The sequence below is a fragment of the Gymnoscopelus microlampas genome, assembly GCF_963454915.1.
Source record: "Gymnoscopelus microlampas genome assembly, chromosome: 6".
Classification (NCBI taxonomy): Eukaryota; Metazoa; Chordata; class Actinopteri; order Myctophiformes; family Myctophidae; genus Gymnoscopelus; species Gymnoscopelus microlampas.
Window position 1 is genome coordinate 6,638,003 of NC_139943.1, and position 16,924 is coordinate 6,654,926.

General features: G+C 42.0%; 1 protein-coding gene across 1 annotated transcript in view; it reads right to left on the reverse strand.

The window, feature by feature from the left end:
- LOC311046843 (mucin-5B-like) overlaps nucleotides 1-15,610 on the reverse strand; it is a gene marked incomplete at its 5' end in the record, with an annotated part of 45,642 nt that extends 30,032 nt beyond the window's left edge. The window contains 20 exons of the mRNA XM_084059418.1: nucleotides 747-898; nucleotides 1,611-1,714; nucleotides 1,818-1,870; nucleotides 2,867-3,125; nucleotides 3,604-3,730; nucleotides 4,876-4,970; nucleotides 5,642-5,806; nucleotides 6,019-6,156; nucleotides 6,937-7,006; nucleotides 7,214-7,327; nucleotides 7,819-7,969; nucleotides 8,502-8,616; nucleotides 8,913-9,038; nucleotides 10,376-10,566; nucleotides 10,969-11,021; nucleotides 11,569-11,702; nucleotides 12,375-12,462; nucleotides 12,782-12,896; nucleotides 13,889-14,132; nucleotides 15,535-15,610. Coding sequence (XP_083915544.1) covers nucleotides 747-898; nucleotides 1,611-1,714; nucleotides 1,818-1,870; nucleotides 2,867-3,125; nucleotides 3,604-3,730; nucleotides 4,876-4,970; nucleotides 5,642-5,806; nucleotides 6,019-6,156; nucleotides 6,937-7,006; nucleotides 7,214-7,327; nucleotides 7,819-7,969; nucleotides 8,502-8,616; nucleotides 8,913-9,038; nucleotides 10,376-10,566; nucleotides 10,969-11,021; nucleotides 11,569-11,702; nucleotides 12,375-12,462; nucleotides 12,782-12,896; nucleotides 13,889-14,132; nucleotides 15,535-15,610 — 2,570 coding nt within the window. The remainder of the gene's footprint in view (nucleotides 1-746; nucleotides 899-1,610; nucleotides 1,715-1,817; nucleotides 1,871-2,866; nucleotides 3,126-3,603; nucleotides 3,731-4,875; nucleotides 4,971-5,641; nucleotides 5,807-6,018; nucleotides 6,157-6,936; nucleotides 7,007-7,213; nucleotides 7,328-7,818; nucleotides 7,970-8,501; nucleotides 8,617-8,912; nucleotides 9,039-10,375; nucleotides 10,567-10,968; nucleotides 11,022-11,568; nucleotides 11,703-12,374; nucleotides 12,463-12,781; nucleotides 12,897-13,888; nucleotides 14,133-15,534) is intronic.
- Between the last annotated feature and the right edge of the window lie 1,314 nt (nucleotides 15,611-16,924).

Sequence of the window (16,924 nt, forward strand, 5' to 3'; positions counted from 1 at the left end):
TAGCCTCAATTAAACTTCATCTAGTCTCACGTAGACAGGCAACTATTTCACAATCATGTGAAAGCTATAGAGTCTGGAACTACACATCCCAAAGCTTAGAACAGGAAGTTGAGAACAGGAAGTTGAGAACAGGAAGTTGAGAACAGGAAGTTGAGAACAGGAAGGTGTCTCGTTTGTCATTTCCGTTCATAAAGAAAATATTTTAAAATATCTTTAAAATAGTCTCTATTTTTTAATTCTCATTTCTGCAAAGCAGCAAGCTATATGCTTTGATTAATTAGGATGTATTATCATAAAGGTTCCCAAACGTTTTCATGTCAAGGACTGCCCAAATTAATGAAAAATATCTGAAAACATTTTGTGCCAGAGAGAGACCAGATTTACAAGATTTGTGTAATTAAAAGGTTGGATATAGCAGATCTACAAGCTCACATGTCCCATCAGAAGCAGCCTACCAGGTGTTGTGTGTGTATTATTGTGTCGCATTAAAACAAGCCTACCAGGTGTTGCATGTATTATTGTGTCCCATTAAAACAAGCCTACCAGGTGTTGCATGTATTATTGCGTCCCATTAAAACAAGGCTACCAGGTGTTGCATGTATTATTGTGTCCCATTAAAACAAGCCTACCAGGTGTTGCATGTATTATTGTGTCCCATTAAAACAAGCCTACCAGGTGTTGCATGTATTATTGTGTCCCATTAAAACAAGTCTCCAGGTGTTGTACGTATTAGTGTGTCCCATTACCATGTGTTGCACTGGTACTGGATGTGTTTCCCGGGGGCGTAGCTGAATCCATGGTGCTGACAGGGACACATTTCTGGTGTAACACAGTGACCTCTGCCATCCTCTACCAGACCACTGGGACACTGGCAGCCTGACTCACACTCTGCAGAGAACTGGCAATACAAATGATCCGTTAGTCCAGGGGTCTTCATTGTGTTTCTGTCCAAGGACCCCTTAGCTGAGAGGGCGATGAAGCAGGGACCCCCACTACACATTGTATAACATTCCATAGATAGCTTCATAGACTAGTTTGAAAGCAACTCATCAGTGTTGTGTAAATTAACGTTTTTGTTTATTTTTTACACATTATCTTCTCTATTAATTCATGTTAATGTGTTTATTTTTTTTACACATTATCTTCTCTATTAATTCATGTTAATGTGTTTGTTTTTTTTACACATTATCTTCTCTATTAATTCATGTTAATGTGTATTCTTTTTTTTACCACTTGGCCGTTTGCTCTGTTTGCTCTTTTTCCCTCTACACCACACTTCTTAGCCGATCTACAAGCTAACAACACCTTGTGGCAGCACTCAAACAGTGGACATAGTCCAGCGTTATTATTAATATTATTATTATAACACTCACACAGTGGTCAGTGTCCAGCGTTATTATTATTATTATAACACTCACACAGTGGTCAGTGTCCAGCGTTATTATTATTATTATAACACTCACACAGTGGTCAGTGTCCAGCGTTATTATTATTATTATAACACTCACACAGTGGTCAGTGTCCAGCGTTATAATTAGTATTATTATTATTACACTCACACAGTGGTCAGTGTCCAGCGTTATAATTAGTATTATTATTATTACACTCACACAGTGGTCAGTGTCCAGGTTGGTGCAGCTAGGAGAACACTGTGGTCCCATGTCTCCACTGAGCGCTGTGGAGCAGTTGAAGAAGACCTTGGGGGCGGGGCAAGCTGACACACACACACACACACACACACAGAGGTTACAGTTCATGTCATCTGAAGTCATGCAATGTAAAATAATATATGAATACGTGACAGAACATAAACTCACTGGATGAACGAGATCTCCACGAATGGCAGCGCAGCTTGCCGTTGGTACACACACTGGAGACACAGATAATACAGAAACGTAAGAAAACATCTGAATTGAAAGACTTCTGAGCCACTGTATCAGGTATCATATTTGTCTGTAAAAAATATTTGTCTTAATGTATGTGTATTTTGTAATTTGAGGACCCCCTCGAAAACGAGATGATTCATCTCAGGGGTTACTCCTAATAAAGAAATGTCAGACAGCTCACAGGAATAGAAAGACTGGATTATCTGGCTCATAGGCGATGCTAGCCTCTGTCAGGAGGGGGGGCAAGATTTTGTCAGGGGGGGGGGACAAAAACTATGGAACTCTGACTGGTATTATTTTACACTATGGAAATAATACCAGTCAGACAGAGAATCCTTTATACCAGACACCACAGAGCTGCATAAGGAACTGAGTCGAGCACAGGCTACAGTTAAGGAAGCAGTTATATCTGTAAATAGCAGGTGGGCTGGGCTCACTATTAATCTACTGTCACCAGTATGGCTAATACAGTGCAAATACATCATCCTATAATGAACACTGAATAAAAACGGTACTCCATCTGCAAGGTAGCCTACCTAAGCCAATAAAACAATTAAACTAGCAGACTATGCTCGTTAACTCCTGCAGGGCAGAACAGAGATCAGAGAGAGAGAGAGAGAGAGAGAGAGAGAGAGAGAGAGAGAGAGAGAGAGAGAGAGAGAGAGAGAGAGAGAGAGAGAGAGCTCCATCCATGGTGGTCACTTTATTAACGCCTTGTTAGAAGTACCTGGCAGGTTGTATCCAACAATATAATGTCTTACTTATGGACGGCATAGGGGGGGGGGTGTTCAGTGCCTTGCTCAAGGGCCCTTCAGCAGTGTTGGGGGGATGGGGTGAACGGTTACCATTCACTTCCCCACGCAGATCTTTTCTGCCGGTCTGTGTAATCGGATCGGGAACCTTTACAAACTCGCACCTCTAACCTTTACACTGCCCTCAAATTATGAATCAACCAGTGTGCATGTCAGCCGTTAACTAACCAGTGCTCCTCTTTGATGCTGATGGATTTCCCCGGCTTGATGAGGACGTCGTTGTGGTAGCAGGGACACTTGGCCATGGGGACGCACACGCCCTGGTCGTCCAGATAGTGGCCCTCTGAGCAGGAGCAGCCATCTACTGGCAGGAAGCTGGAAGTGCAGCTGCTTTGCTGCTCCGAGGCCAGAGACCTGCAGGTCAGCTCACATCTCTGCAGCTGGTAGGAGAAGCTCTGAGAAGATGCGCAGCTCCTGGTGTATTTGTCTGTTGGGATGCACAATGAAGGGTAAGGGTTAATCCATTAAGCCCGGGAACGCATCTGTGTCATTTTAAGATGTCTTTGGCTATTCAAAAATGCCAGATCTACAAGCTCATAGCGCGGCACTGAGTGCTGCGCTATGAGCTTGTAGATTTGCTAGTATTTTTGTAAAATCGTAAAAAAAATGTAAGCGAACATTAAGATGTAAGGGTCCATTTGGTTCATCAGTATGAATCATTTAGCTGGGGAACCCCCTCAAGGACCCCTGGGGATCCCTGGAGCCCAGGTTGAGATCCAATGGTCTATAGCACCTTTAAGGCTATGTAATAAAGGCTCTTCACTCTTCATGAAGTCAACCAAAAGTTTTAAATGAATGTTTGCTCGTGTATGGAAGTGTTTCTAATAACTCTTCATGAGTCGACTCGTAGCCCTCTCCTTTTATGTATTTTTGTCCCACTTCTGTGTAGCATATCAGATCCTTACCACACACGTGGTCTCTCCATCCCGTCAGGAACACTCCTTTAGAGGCACAAGCCCTCACGTAGGAGGAGAACACGGCACACAGGCAGGACTCGCTCCTCTCACAGTTACAGGTGGCATAGATGCAGCGCTGTAAAGGACAGAACAGGAAGGTTTAAAACATCATAGATGCAGCGCTGTAGAGGACAGAACAGGAAGGTTTAAAACATCAAACAACAGACCGGAATGCAGGATGGTTTAATACAGCAGTAAGCCACGAGGAGGCTTTACAACGGCTAACCGCACCAATGCAACTAGTCGCAACTCCTAGCAACAAAACAGTTTTAACCCATTGAGACCTGAAGCTGATTCTACATGTCTCCTAAATCTCAACAGTTTTCTGAAAAACCTATGTTTCTATATCAGTGGTGCTCAATCTTTTTCATGTCAAGGACCCCCAAAATGATATGTATTTGGCCGCGGACCCCCATCCAAATATGTTGTTCCAGGGACCCCCAGAAGCAAAGATTTGAGTAAAAAATGTTCGCTTTAAATATATATATATTGAAAGATTTGCACACATTTTCACGATTTTTCAAAAATAGCAGATCTACAAGCTCGTAGCGCGGCACTCGGTGCCGCGCTACGAGCTTGTAGATCTGCTATTTTTGAATAGCCAAAAGCGTAAAATAATGCTTTTTAGCTCAAATCTAAAAATGGGTTAAGGTCAGACCGCACCAATGCAACTCCTTGCAACTGCCATTGGGGATAATGGTTGCAAGTAGTTGCATGTTGCAAGGAGTTAAATGGCGAATCATTGGTGTGGAGTGGGCTTCATAGGCGTGTTACGTACGGAACAAATCTGAGTGCTTCCGACCCTCTTCGCCGTTGTAAAATCCACAGTAATTTCTACAAGACACTAGTCCCCTCGACTGGCAGCAACAACCAGGTACAAATGGAAGGTACCGAGTGTACCGGGCGGTCCGCGCCGCAGTATGTCTGTGTTGGTTTAGTAGAACCTTTGTACATATAGGAACGCTTTAACCTCTAACCTCTCCATATGAAAAACTACATCTCCAACCGTGATACATCCATGGAACGGCACAGTGAATATTGTAAACAAGATGTTGGCACATTGACACTGATACAAGCGCTCCTACTACAGTAGGTGAGTGTTTATCAATTTTACCACGGGACTGAGCTAATCAGATCGATTTGTAGTAGGTGTCGGGGTCAACAGAGTGTTGAACAGTACCTTGTAGTAGGCGTCAGGGTCAACAGAGTGTTGAACAGTACCTTGTAGTAGGTGTCAGGATCAACCGTGGCGTGGCACTGAGACAGCGCGCTGTTGGGTTTTCTCAGCAAGGAGCACCAGTGTTCAGCATACTTCTCTGAGGGAAGATGAACAGTGAACATCAGACAGACAGACAGACAGACAGACAGACAGACAGACAGACAGACAGACAGACAGACAGACAGAGTAGCGTTGAGACAGCAAATTTTGATTCCGTTTTGGTCATAGACTTTTCAATCAGATTCCATTTAGTTTTAGTCATATTTTAGTCATCTGAAATGTTTTAGTTTTAGTCTAGTTTTAGTCGGCTAAATCTACAGTTGATTTATAATAAAATAAATAAAATGTACTTTGGCGGTGCCTTGATGGCGTCGTAATGGCTGACTTTACACTTGGTTGAGCTCTGAAAATAGCAGATCTGCGACGCGTTGTGAGCTTGTAGATCTGCTATTTTCAGAGCAACCAACCATAAATTGACTTGTGTTTTAGTTCTACTGGATCTCTTCTCCACTAGATCCCTCACTGACATTTTAGTCTAGTTTTTATTTGTTGACAAAATTGTCAACATAATTTAGTCTTAGTTTTAGTCATCATACAGTAGCTTAGCTTTTATTTAGTTGACTTATTTAGTCAGTGAAAAAAGGTAGTCGACAGACATTTTTTTGTCATAGTTTTAGTCGACGAAATCAACACTGAGACAGACAGACAGACAGACAGACAGACAGACAGACAGACAGACGGTGATTGATAGATGGATTGATTGCTTACCATTCTCCGTGCTGATGGCACAGGGGTCGTCCAGCCGGTCGGGTCGGTCCTGGCAGGTGGGGCTGCTCTTCCAGGAGTTGGCGAAGGAGGCGGCGGTGCCCTCCACCAGACCCTGAGGGCTCTTCATGTCATCACCCAGCGCCATGTTGTAGTTCCCACACAGCCCTGAAACCACACCCACACTGTTATGTCATCACCCAGCGCCATGTTGTAGTTCCCACACAGCCCTGAAACCACACCCACACTGTTATGTCATCACCCAGCGCCATGTTGTAGTCACACACACACACACACACACACACACACACACACACACACACACACACACACACACACACACACACACACACACACACACACACACACGTAATCCTCACCAGTGGCCTTGGTCTTGTAGGACTGATCCAGGGTCAGATAGACCTGCAGTACAGGGACATGCTGCACCTGCACCTGCAACCCGAAACTGGTCTGGAGCAAGATGTGGAAGGAGGACGGCTGGAACACGTTGACGTCCCCTACAAACAAAGATACATATGAATTATAATATACACCATAATTAACCCAGGACCTGGAACTGTGTCATTTTGGAACTGTGTCAGCTTGTAGATCTGCTATTTTTTTAAATTCGTGGAAAATGTGTGCAAATCTTTGAATATATATATTTTTAAAGCAAACATTTTTAACTCAAATCTTTGCTTCTGGGGGTATTTTGATGGGGGTCCGCGGCCAAATACATATAATTTTGGGGGTCCTTGACATGAAAAAGTTTGAGCACCTCTGATATAGAAACATACGTTTTTCAGAAAACTGTTGGGATTTAGGAGACATGTAGAATCGGCTTCAGGTCTCAATGGGTTAAAGTGGCACCATGTAACTGTTCTTTATGAATTTAATGTAATTTTGTCACAATTTTAGCACTTGCACAGGAGACAGGTTCAAATCCAGGTTAGAACAGGAAAGTTACATATATACTGTAGTGCAGCTTTAAGTGTTTTTGGTCTTCACAACTTTAACCCTTTAACCCCCAGGGCTCTGTATTTGACTCTCCTTCTTTCCCTTACACCAAAAATGTCTTCACAGAAAATAGCCTGTCGACAATGTTGGCATGTCGCACGACCCTTCGTGAGCTTGTAGATCTGCGGTTTCGACCAAAATGTTTTCACATACTGTAATGTTGGCCTATTATGACATGCTGGCCAGAATGTGGATGTTTGTGGTTAAATGACAACAAATGAGAGATGTAGGTAATACAATACTGTTTACAGTTTAACAATACATTCATAATAATATCCTACCTGTGTGGTACGGCAGTTTGATGCTCTGCGTGTTGTGTTTCACACTGCCGTCAGCTTTAAACGTCAACACCTGCAATCACAGTACGTTTATCACATGTCTGATGATTATACTGAAATAATGTCTTTACAGATGAAGATGAAATAATGTCTTTACAGATGAAGATGAAATAATGTCTATAGATGAAATATGAAATAATGTCTATAGTTGAAAGATGACATAATGTCTATAGTTGAAAGATGACATAATGTCTTTACTGATGAAAGACGGACGCTTTACATTGTTTCTGTCGTTGTTCAGCAGGACGCTGACAGCCTTCACACACGTGTCGAACTCTGAGTTCACACATGGAACCAACTGGACCAGAACGGTGAACCTGGGCCCCGTAGAGTCCTGCAATACACAACATAAGATTTACATTATATTACATTGCTCTCCACTCTAACAGTAATAATATATATTTTACCTTGCTCTCCTCTCTAACAGTAATGGTATATATTTTACCTTGCTCTCCTCTCTAACAGTAATGGTATGTATTTTACCTTGCTCTCCTCTCTAACAGTAATGGTATATATTTTACCTTGCTCTCCTCTCTAACAGTAATGGTATGTATTTTACCTTGCTCTCCTCTCTAACAGTAATGGTATATATTTTACCTTGCTCTCCACTTTAACAGTAATGGTATATATTTTACCTTGCTCTCCTCTCTAACAGTAATGGTATGTATTTTACCTTGCTCTCCTCTCTAACAGTAATGGTATGTATTTTACCTTGCTCTCCTCTCTAACAGTAATGGTATATATTTTACCTTGCTCTCCACTCTAACAGTAATGGTATATATTTTACCTTGCTCTCCTCTCTAACAGTAATGGTATATATTTTACCTTGGGGTCCACCCTGGCCATGGTGTAGTAACAGTCTCCATGGAAGGTGAAGGTCTTCCCATCGAAGGTGGTGAAATGTGAACCCTCCTCAATAGAGCATGTAGACGGACTGGGAAGGCTCTTACACGACCATCTGCCCTCAGAACATGTACTGAAATATATAAAACATATATTATATTACTATATGTCCTCAGTACATGTACTGAAATATATAAAACATATATTATATTACTATATGCCCTCAGTACATGTACTGAAATATATAAAACATATATTATATTACCATCTGCCCTCAGTACATGTACTGAAATATATAAAACATATATTATATTACTATATGCCCTCAGTACATGTACTGAAATATATAAAACATATATTATATTACCATCTGCCCTCAGTACATGTACTGAAATATATAAAACATATATTATATTACTATATGCCCTCAGTACATGTACTGAACTATATAAAACATATATTATATTACTATATGCCCTCAGTACATGTACTGAAATATATAAAACATATATTAGATTACTATCTTCCCTCAGTACATGTACTGAAATATATAAAACATATATTATTATGAGACAAGACAAATGATCCCAGAATCTCTTTAAACAAACGCGTCACTCCCAACATACATGATTTAATATGGTTATTTGTATGATGATGAAACATACCATTGTTCTCTGTCCGTTTGGAACACCTGACCAGGGTTGTAGATTTTGTCGTGTTTACATTGACATTCAGACTGAGGGATGCAGCCAGTGTGAGAGATGTCATCCAGCACCGTCCCTAGAGAGTAATATTAATATTAATATCATAAATACTGTCCCTATAGATTAATATACAATATATTATAAACACTGTCCCTGTAGTTTAATATACAATATATTAAAAACACTGTCCCCATAGATTAAATACACACATTAGAAAACACTGTCCCAATGGCAATAGAGTACCGAAGGAGTGTGTGTGTGTGTGTGTGTGTGCGTGCGCGCGTGCGCGCGTGCGTGCGTGCGTGCGTGCGTGCGTGCGTGCGTGTGCGTGTGCGTGTGTGTGTTCTTTAACCATAACTCTATGGTTCTAACCTGCAGGACAGAAGCAGCCGTCCATCTTGTGCTCCTCACACAGTGAGCTGGTGTCTGAGTGCGTGCACGTGTCCACGCACGGCGAGCCGCTCTCCTGGTACAGCATGTTGAACGGACACTGTCTGGCTGTAGAAACACACACACACAACATAACATTTAGAGAAGCAATAATATAAACCTGATTACAGGGAACCAAACCACTCTTTATTGTATTGAATACACTGAAATGTCAGGACCTGGTTGAGTTCAAAACTATGTACAGAGCAGGGACGTGCACAGATAGACTCTAGGTGGTGCTAGAGCACCTGCCCTTTGCCCTCTTGACCAGAAGTGCCCTTTTGAAAAAAAGGGGGAATTTTTTTTTTTTTTTTTTTTTTTTTCAGTTTACAGCAGGGGTCTTCAACAGGGGGTCCGGGACCCCTAGGGTTTTCTTTTTACCATAACCACTCGAAACCTAGCATCCCTTTTCTGAGGAAGCCAAAAATAGCAGATCTACAAGCCCACAACGCCTCGCGCTGCGAGGCGTTGTGGGCTTGTAGATCGGCTATTTTTGGTAAAGAGCAGACCAAGTAAACAAAAAAAAGTATAATTTACTTGAGCACCTGCCCCTCGAAATGTCTGTGCACGCCACTGGTACAGAGCAAAATATTACACCCAGTGTGAAGTGAGTGATGCCTCTGATGTGTTGCACTGTCTCCTATTTGTGTTTAATTAGTGTAACTGGTTGCATCTTTGTGTTGCAATCAGCTGCAGCTGTTGTTGCTGTGCTCATATACATACAGACCCACACAGTCACTTGAAGGAGTGGTTGACACCACTCAAAAACAGTTACCAAACCGTATCCAGGGTTTGTTTCAATTGAGGGAAATATGAATTAAGAGGAAAGTATATGTTTTTTTTTTTTTTTTTTAATGGTAAGAACCAGTGGTGGGAAAAGTACTGCATTTTTTTTTACTTAAGTAAAAGTATCAATACTGCAATGGAGAAATACTCTGTTACAAATAAAAGTCTGGATTTTTTTCTAAAATTCTAAAAATTCTAAAGTAAAAGTACAAAAGTATTGGCATCAATACTTAAAGTAGGCTACCAAAAGTAAAAGTACCAAAATATTTGAAAAAAAGCAGATCTACATGCTCACAACGCGTCGCATCGCGACGCGTTGTGAGCTTGTAGATCGGCTATTTTCAAATAGCCTATAGGTATAAAATGGGGCTAAAGTGGTTACTGTATGTTTTATAATATAATCATTTATATCAGCAAAGTAACTAGTAACTAAAGTTTTCAAATAATTGTAGTGGAGTAAAAGTACAATATTTGCCTCTGAGGTGTAGGCCTAGTGGAGTAGAAGTAAAAGTACTGAAATTGGAAATACCCCAGTAAAGTAAACATACCTCAGAATTGTACTTAAGTACAGTGCTTGAGTAAATGTGCTTAGTTACTTTGCACCACCGAGTATAACTCACCACAGAAGCCTGGCCTCCTCCAGTCTGCAGGCTGACCTCCTGCATGGGAGCACTGGCGTGAATACTCCCCCAGGGTGTGGCATACACAGCCCTGCCCCTGGGCGGTGCTGTTGCTGTTTTTCTCCTCCTCCTCGCACGCGCACATGTCCTGCACGCACGTCTGGATGTAGGGCTCCGCGCTCAGCACAGATCTGCAAGACCTCCACGACTCTGAGGACCACAGGCGCTCACACACGCCTCTCTGAGAGAGAGAGAGAGAGAGAGAGAGGGAGAGAGAGAGAGAGGGGGGGGGGGGTGGAGAGAGAGAGGGAGAGAGAGAGGGATAGAGTGTTTGGGCTTGTTTCTGAAGTATAGTTGCTTATTTGGGCTTGCTTTCAAGATTACTTTTTGAAAATAGCTGATGTAACAAGGCTCAAGTGGTGAAACTGGTCGCTTCTTTTGCGCTTGTGTTCATCGACCTGGTCGCTTGTTTCACTCACATAATCTGGCAACACCGGAGCCAGCTCGGACCAAACCTTTTACCCCCTCTCTCTCCCCCCTCTTCACTACCCCACGGCTATCGACAGCTCTACCAGTCGGCCCAGCGACCGAACCTGCTCGGTTTGTCATCCACGGTAATCTGCGAGTCCCGACCGACGACACAGTGCTAGCGACGACAGGTTGTCGGCAAGAGACGCTTTCCAGCGCTTTGCAACGCCAAGTCGGCCCAAAATCGGTGAGGTGGAGAGCTGCCTTAAAGATTCTATGACATTCATTTTGACTTTTTTTATTTTATGTTTTTTGGGGGTTTTATGACCTCAATTACACCAAAAAAAAATGAACTTTGAACATTCAGTGGATTTTCTGTGGTCTGGGGTTTTCTGAATAATTAGGCTGAAAAGTAATCTGCGATGGCTCACTGGAGTGGAATTTTCAGTTAAAACTTTTATACACGTTTGAAGGACCATGACAAAGACTTTTAATGTGTTGTAAAACTGAATGTCATGAAACCTAAAGCCTCATAAACATGCTGAGATGTTTGGGAGGGACCTGGGAGTGGAATATTTTATAAAAGGTCCATAGGAAGTCAAATCAATCAATCATCAAAACATCTTAGTCAGAGAACGGTCACAGACAGAATGTATAGGTTTTGGACCCCCCCCCCCCCCCTCCACTACAAACGGGGGTCCGTGGTGGTTGAAGTGAATGCTTACAAACTCCTGGCAGGGGTCCGCGAGGGTCTCAGCATCGTCCGTTTCATCTTCCTCTTCGTAAGGGTCTTCACACTCATCCTCCGCACGATGGACCCTCTGTCTGTTACCGAACTCTACCGGAGGAATCCTGCGATCTGAGATATGAATATGTAAATTAGTATTATAAACCAAACCTTAACGTGCTTTATCCATTAAAACCGGGAACGCATCTGTGTCATTTTTACATTTCTTTGGCTGTTAAAAAAATAGCAGATATAAAAGCTCATGATTCTACAAATGTCTTCTAAATCCTAACCGTTTTTTGAAAACACGTATGTTGCTATATCAGTGGTTCCCAAACTTTTTCATGTCGAGGACCCCCAAAATTATATGTATTTAGCCACAGACCCCTATCTCAAAATATGTTGTTCCAGGGACCCCCAGAAGCACAGATTTGAGTTAAAAAATGTTAGCTTTAAAAATATATATATATTCAAAGATTTGCACACATTCTTTTTTTTTCCAAAAATAGCAGATCTACAAGCTCATAGCCAGCACTCAGTGCCACGCTATGAAATCTAAAGATGAAACAGATGGGTTTTAATGGGTTTATGTGTTTCCATACAATAAATGAATGTCCACGCAACGCACGCACGCACGCACGCACGCACGCACGCACGCACGCACGCACGCACGCACGCACGCACGCACACACACACACACACACACACACACACACACACACACACACACACACACACACACACACACACACACACACACACACACACACACACACACACACACACACACACACACACACAGACCTTTATGGATGAACTCGTTGTCGACCACACCGTTGAAGTCTCCACACAGACCACAGGTACGATTAGCAAACTCTGGATCAAGCTCCACCTAGAAGTACAGCATAGATACATTAAAGGGATAGTTCACCCCCAAAATGACTTTTTTTCCTATGGATTAGTCATCCCATGGAGACTTGATTTTTTTTTTTTTTGTCTCATTCCTAAGACAATAATTTGATGACCAGCGGACCGGTAGGCAGCGGTTCCGGTAGGAGACACAAAGGAGACTCTTTGTGTCTCCTACCGGAACCGCTGCCGGTCATCAAATGATTGGCTTAGGAATGAGAAATCCATAGAAAAAAAGTAAAATATCATATTAATGTAAATTATTGTATTTTTATGTCATTGTAGAGTATGTTGTACTGTACCATGACCGCATCATCTCCGTTCCACATGATGGTGATTCCAGCTCTGGCCTGTAGTTTGGTGTAAACGGCGTTTCTCTCCAGTTGGATTCCTCCATCATAGTACGGCAAGTCAATGCTAGGAGGAAACAACACATATTTGAGAAATGCCACCCTCATCTTTTCAAATCAGGCTCATGGTGGCGCTATAACAGGCTGATTTGCATTTTTACCTATAATCGCAAAGATCAGTGTGAAACCTATTTGCACGCACACTCCCTAGAGGCCAAGGAAAAACATATAGATAGCATGCACAGAGCACAGAGCGTGTATCATTGCTATAGTTTATAGCAACCAGTGGTGGAAAAGGTACTCATATTTTTGACTTAAAGGTAGGGTAAGTGATTTAATTTGTTAAAATAAGTGTCAAATAGCACTATATTGTGATAGTACTCATTGCCATAGAGTGTTTGTTCAGTAAAAGGCAGTGGCGTGCACAGACATTTTGAGGGGCAGGTGCTCAAGTAAATTATACTTTTTTTTGTTTACTTGGTCTGCTCTTTTTTCCCTCTACACCTATACCTCTTTGCCAAAAATAGCCGATCTACAAGCGTTGTGGGCTTGTAGATCGGCTATTTTTGGCTAAATTTCTCCTCAGAAAAGGGATGCTAGGTTTCGAGTGGTTATGGTAAAAAAAAAAATCATATCACATAAAGATTTGGCGGACCCCCTGTAGTAACTCTGAGGACCCCCTAGGGGTCCCGGACCCCCTGTTGAAGACCCCTGCTGTTTTTGTTCAAAAAGGCACTTCTGGTCAAGAGGGCAAAGGGCAGGTGCTCTAGCACCACCTAGAGTCTATCTGTGCACATCCCTGGTAAAAGGAGTCTCCCATGTCTCTCCAGCTCTTTATTAAACATAAAATGCATTTTCAGTGCTCTCCCCTGATTGGCTTAAATGTACTATATTATGTTTACTAAAGAGCTGGAGAGACCCCGTGATCAAACACTCTGTAGCAATACGATCAGAATATAGCACTTTAACCTTTTTAACAAAAAATACAAAATTACCAAAACATATATATGGGTTCAAATAAAATTAAAATTACAATTAAAATAATAGCGCTTAACTTACGGCTCTCCGTTGACAGTGACGGTGTCGTTGGACATGTGGAAGGTGACGTCGTTGACGGCTCCCAGGAGGTAGAGGACTCTGGAGCGCCCCCTCCTGACGTGGAGGGAGAAGCGCTGGTAGGTGTCGTGGCAGTCGGACACCAGGTTGTACTCGCACTGACCGGGGAACTGGAACACTGAGCCGTCAAACGTCTTGTAGTGCTGCCTGCCCCACGCGCTGCAGATGCTGCTCACATGGTTCTGAGCTGCAGGCCAACAAAACCAGGACAGAAACTTGTTGTTGTTGTGTGAAAACCATAAGAATAGTAGACTACAAATATAGGCCATTTGTAGTTTTGGGGTGAATAATACGAGAATTTCCAAAGGTTACCGCCAGATATCAAATTAAATAACATGCTATCTAAGTGACAACACAGAAATGTGTGTGGGGAGGCATCAATTGGCATAACGACAAAAAAAAAGGTGTCAAAAGTAAAAAGAAAGACGCTACGGGCCGGGGGTTGAGTCTGAAGAGATGGAAAGTTCTCAGTTATGCCAGATTTTGCCAAAAGAAACAGGCAGCCAGGCCCACGAAAACAAGCCCAAAACAAGCGACCGGTTTTACCACTTGAACCCTATAATATAATAAAGGACAAATCAGTCACCGGAAGCAGGGACTTGTGTTTTCAATGAGTCTAACGTGGAATTGTAAATTAAAACAGGTTATTATTATCAATATCAAATATCAAAATATTGAATCAAGCAACTTTTAAAACTGTCTACGTTTAGAGCGTTGTCGGCACAACAACCATTGAGGTTATGAGAGTGTGTGGATGCATGATGACCATGAACATAATATTTAGTGAAATTGTCCACAAATAGAAAGTTATTGGGATAACGCCTACATGGGCAATTGGCTGCCCGGGGGCCACATGCGGCCCCCACCTTCACTTCATGCGTCCCGCAGGTTAATATCACAATACTGATATATTATTGATTTCAGCTGTTACAATTCCTAACATGCAAACATGACCCGCTTTAATTACTTCAGTCTATATTATAGTAGCTTAATGACTAGGATAAAAATTCTATTGTCTTTTCCAAAAAGTCCAAAAAGTTAACATAAGTATAACTAAATGCATTTGAAATTAAATAAAAACGTTACTTTTCAGGATTCCAATTAAAAAATAGCACTAAAGAAATCTGGATTCCAATTCAAAAGTAGCAAAAATAGCCGATCTACAATAAGCTCAAAACATGTCGCACCGCGACGCGTTTTGAGCTTGTAGATCGGCTATTTTTGCCGATTTTCATATTTCTTCATAGAATGGTCGAAGTATGGCATTCATTTAAGAAAAAAGTTAAAATACGGAGATAAGACGTGTCTGCCCGACAGTATATGAAATGTGGCCCTCTGGAGTGAGTGTGGGAATATAGTGGCCCTCTCCATCATCAAAGTTACCACCCCTGGGATAACGTATGGTCTGTGATAAATAGCCTACTAAGCTATGAAATACCCAACATAAGTGTGGCACTGTAATAGCTGCGGTTCCGATAGGAGACACAAAGATATATATATATACTTTGTTCACCACATGCCCCAGAAGTGTTTTAAAGTAGAAATAACCTTTTTAAAACTAACACTATGTGAGTAACAGTGGATCTTACCTTGTCTGGCTTGTACTACGGTGGTGCTCCAGGTGAGAGAGGCGGCCACTAGGACCCAGCAGATCCATGACTCCATGACTGCTGTCTGTCTGCCTGTGTGCCTGTCAGCTGTGCCACTCCACGGCCAATCGCCGCCTCTTATACTGGACCACCTTACAGGAAGTCCCGCCCCCCTCCTCCTCTGACGCTCTGCTCCAGTCTTCTTATCTTAATTGACACACACAATGTGTGTGTGTGTGTGTGTGTGTGTGTGTGTGTGTGTGTGTGTGCGTGTGTGTGTGTGCGTGTGTGTGTGTGTGCCAAAACGACAGCTGACTGACAGGCCTCTGACATCATCATCATGGTGCATCTACCAGCTGTTTGAGGTGTGAATGACAGGTTGATCATTAACAGCCTGCATCCTGCATCAAGATGAAGAAATGAATATGATTCATGAATCATGACGAAGACATTAACACATTGTCCGTGGACAAAATACATATAATGTTGGGGGTCCTTGCCATGAAAAAAGTCTGAGAACCACTGATATAGGCCTATAGCAACATATATATATATATATATATATATATATATATATATATATATATATATATATATTTTTTTTTTTTTTTAACTGTTAGGATTTAGAAGACATTTGTAGATCCCCCCAGAAACAAGGATTTGAGTTCAAAATGTTTGCTTTGAAAAATAATATATATTCAAAGATTTGCACAAATTTTCACGATTTTTCTAACAAAATGCAGATCTACAAGCTCATAGTGCCGCACTCGGAGCCGCGCTATGAGCTTGTAGATCTGCTATTTTTGAAAAGCCCAAAGTATAAAACAATGGTTATAGTAAACAAAAAAAATCTAAAACGACACAGTATGCGTTCCCAGATTGAATGGGTTCGTGAAAATCAAGCCTTTAAAATAAATCTGCTCAGGAGGCACTGATGGTAAATGGTGCCTTCATATAGCTATGGTTTTCTCTTGCAGCTTTCTAAGCAAAATGCTGTAGTCGGGTAAAGGGAAGAACTAAAAATATATTTTTAAAAACCATTGAGAACTGGTCCTAAAACAGTAGTTTTCAACCTGTGGTTCGGGCCCAGATGACAGTGAAGTGACAGTTCACATCATGATTATTTTTTTGTTGGGGGGGGGGGGGGGGGGGTCACGGCCTGAAAAGGTTGGGAGCCACAGGTCTAAAGCAGTGGTTTTCAACCAGTGGTCCGGGGACCACCAGTGGTCCTTGAGGGAGTACCAGGGGGTCCCCAGCGAAATTAGTTATCATAGCTTCACCATCTATTTAACCGCTTTAGCTTTGGCTATTCAAAAATAGCAGATCTACAAAGCTTGTAGATCTGCTATTTTTGAAAAACCTTGAAAATGTCTGCAAATCTTTGAATATA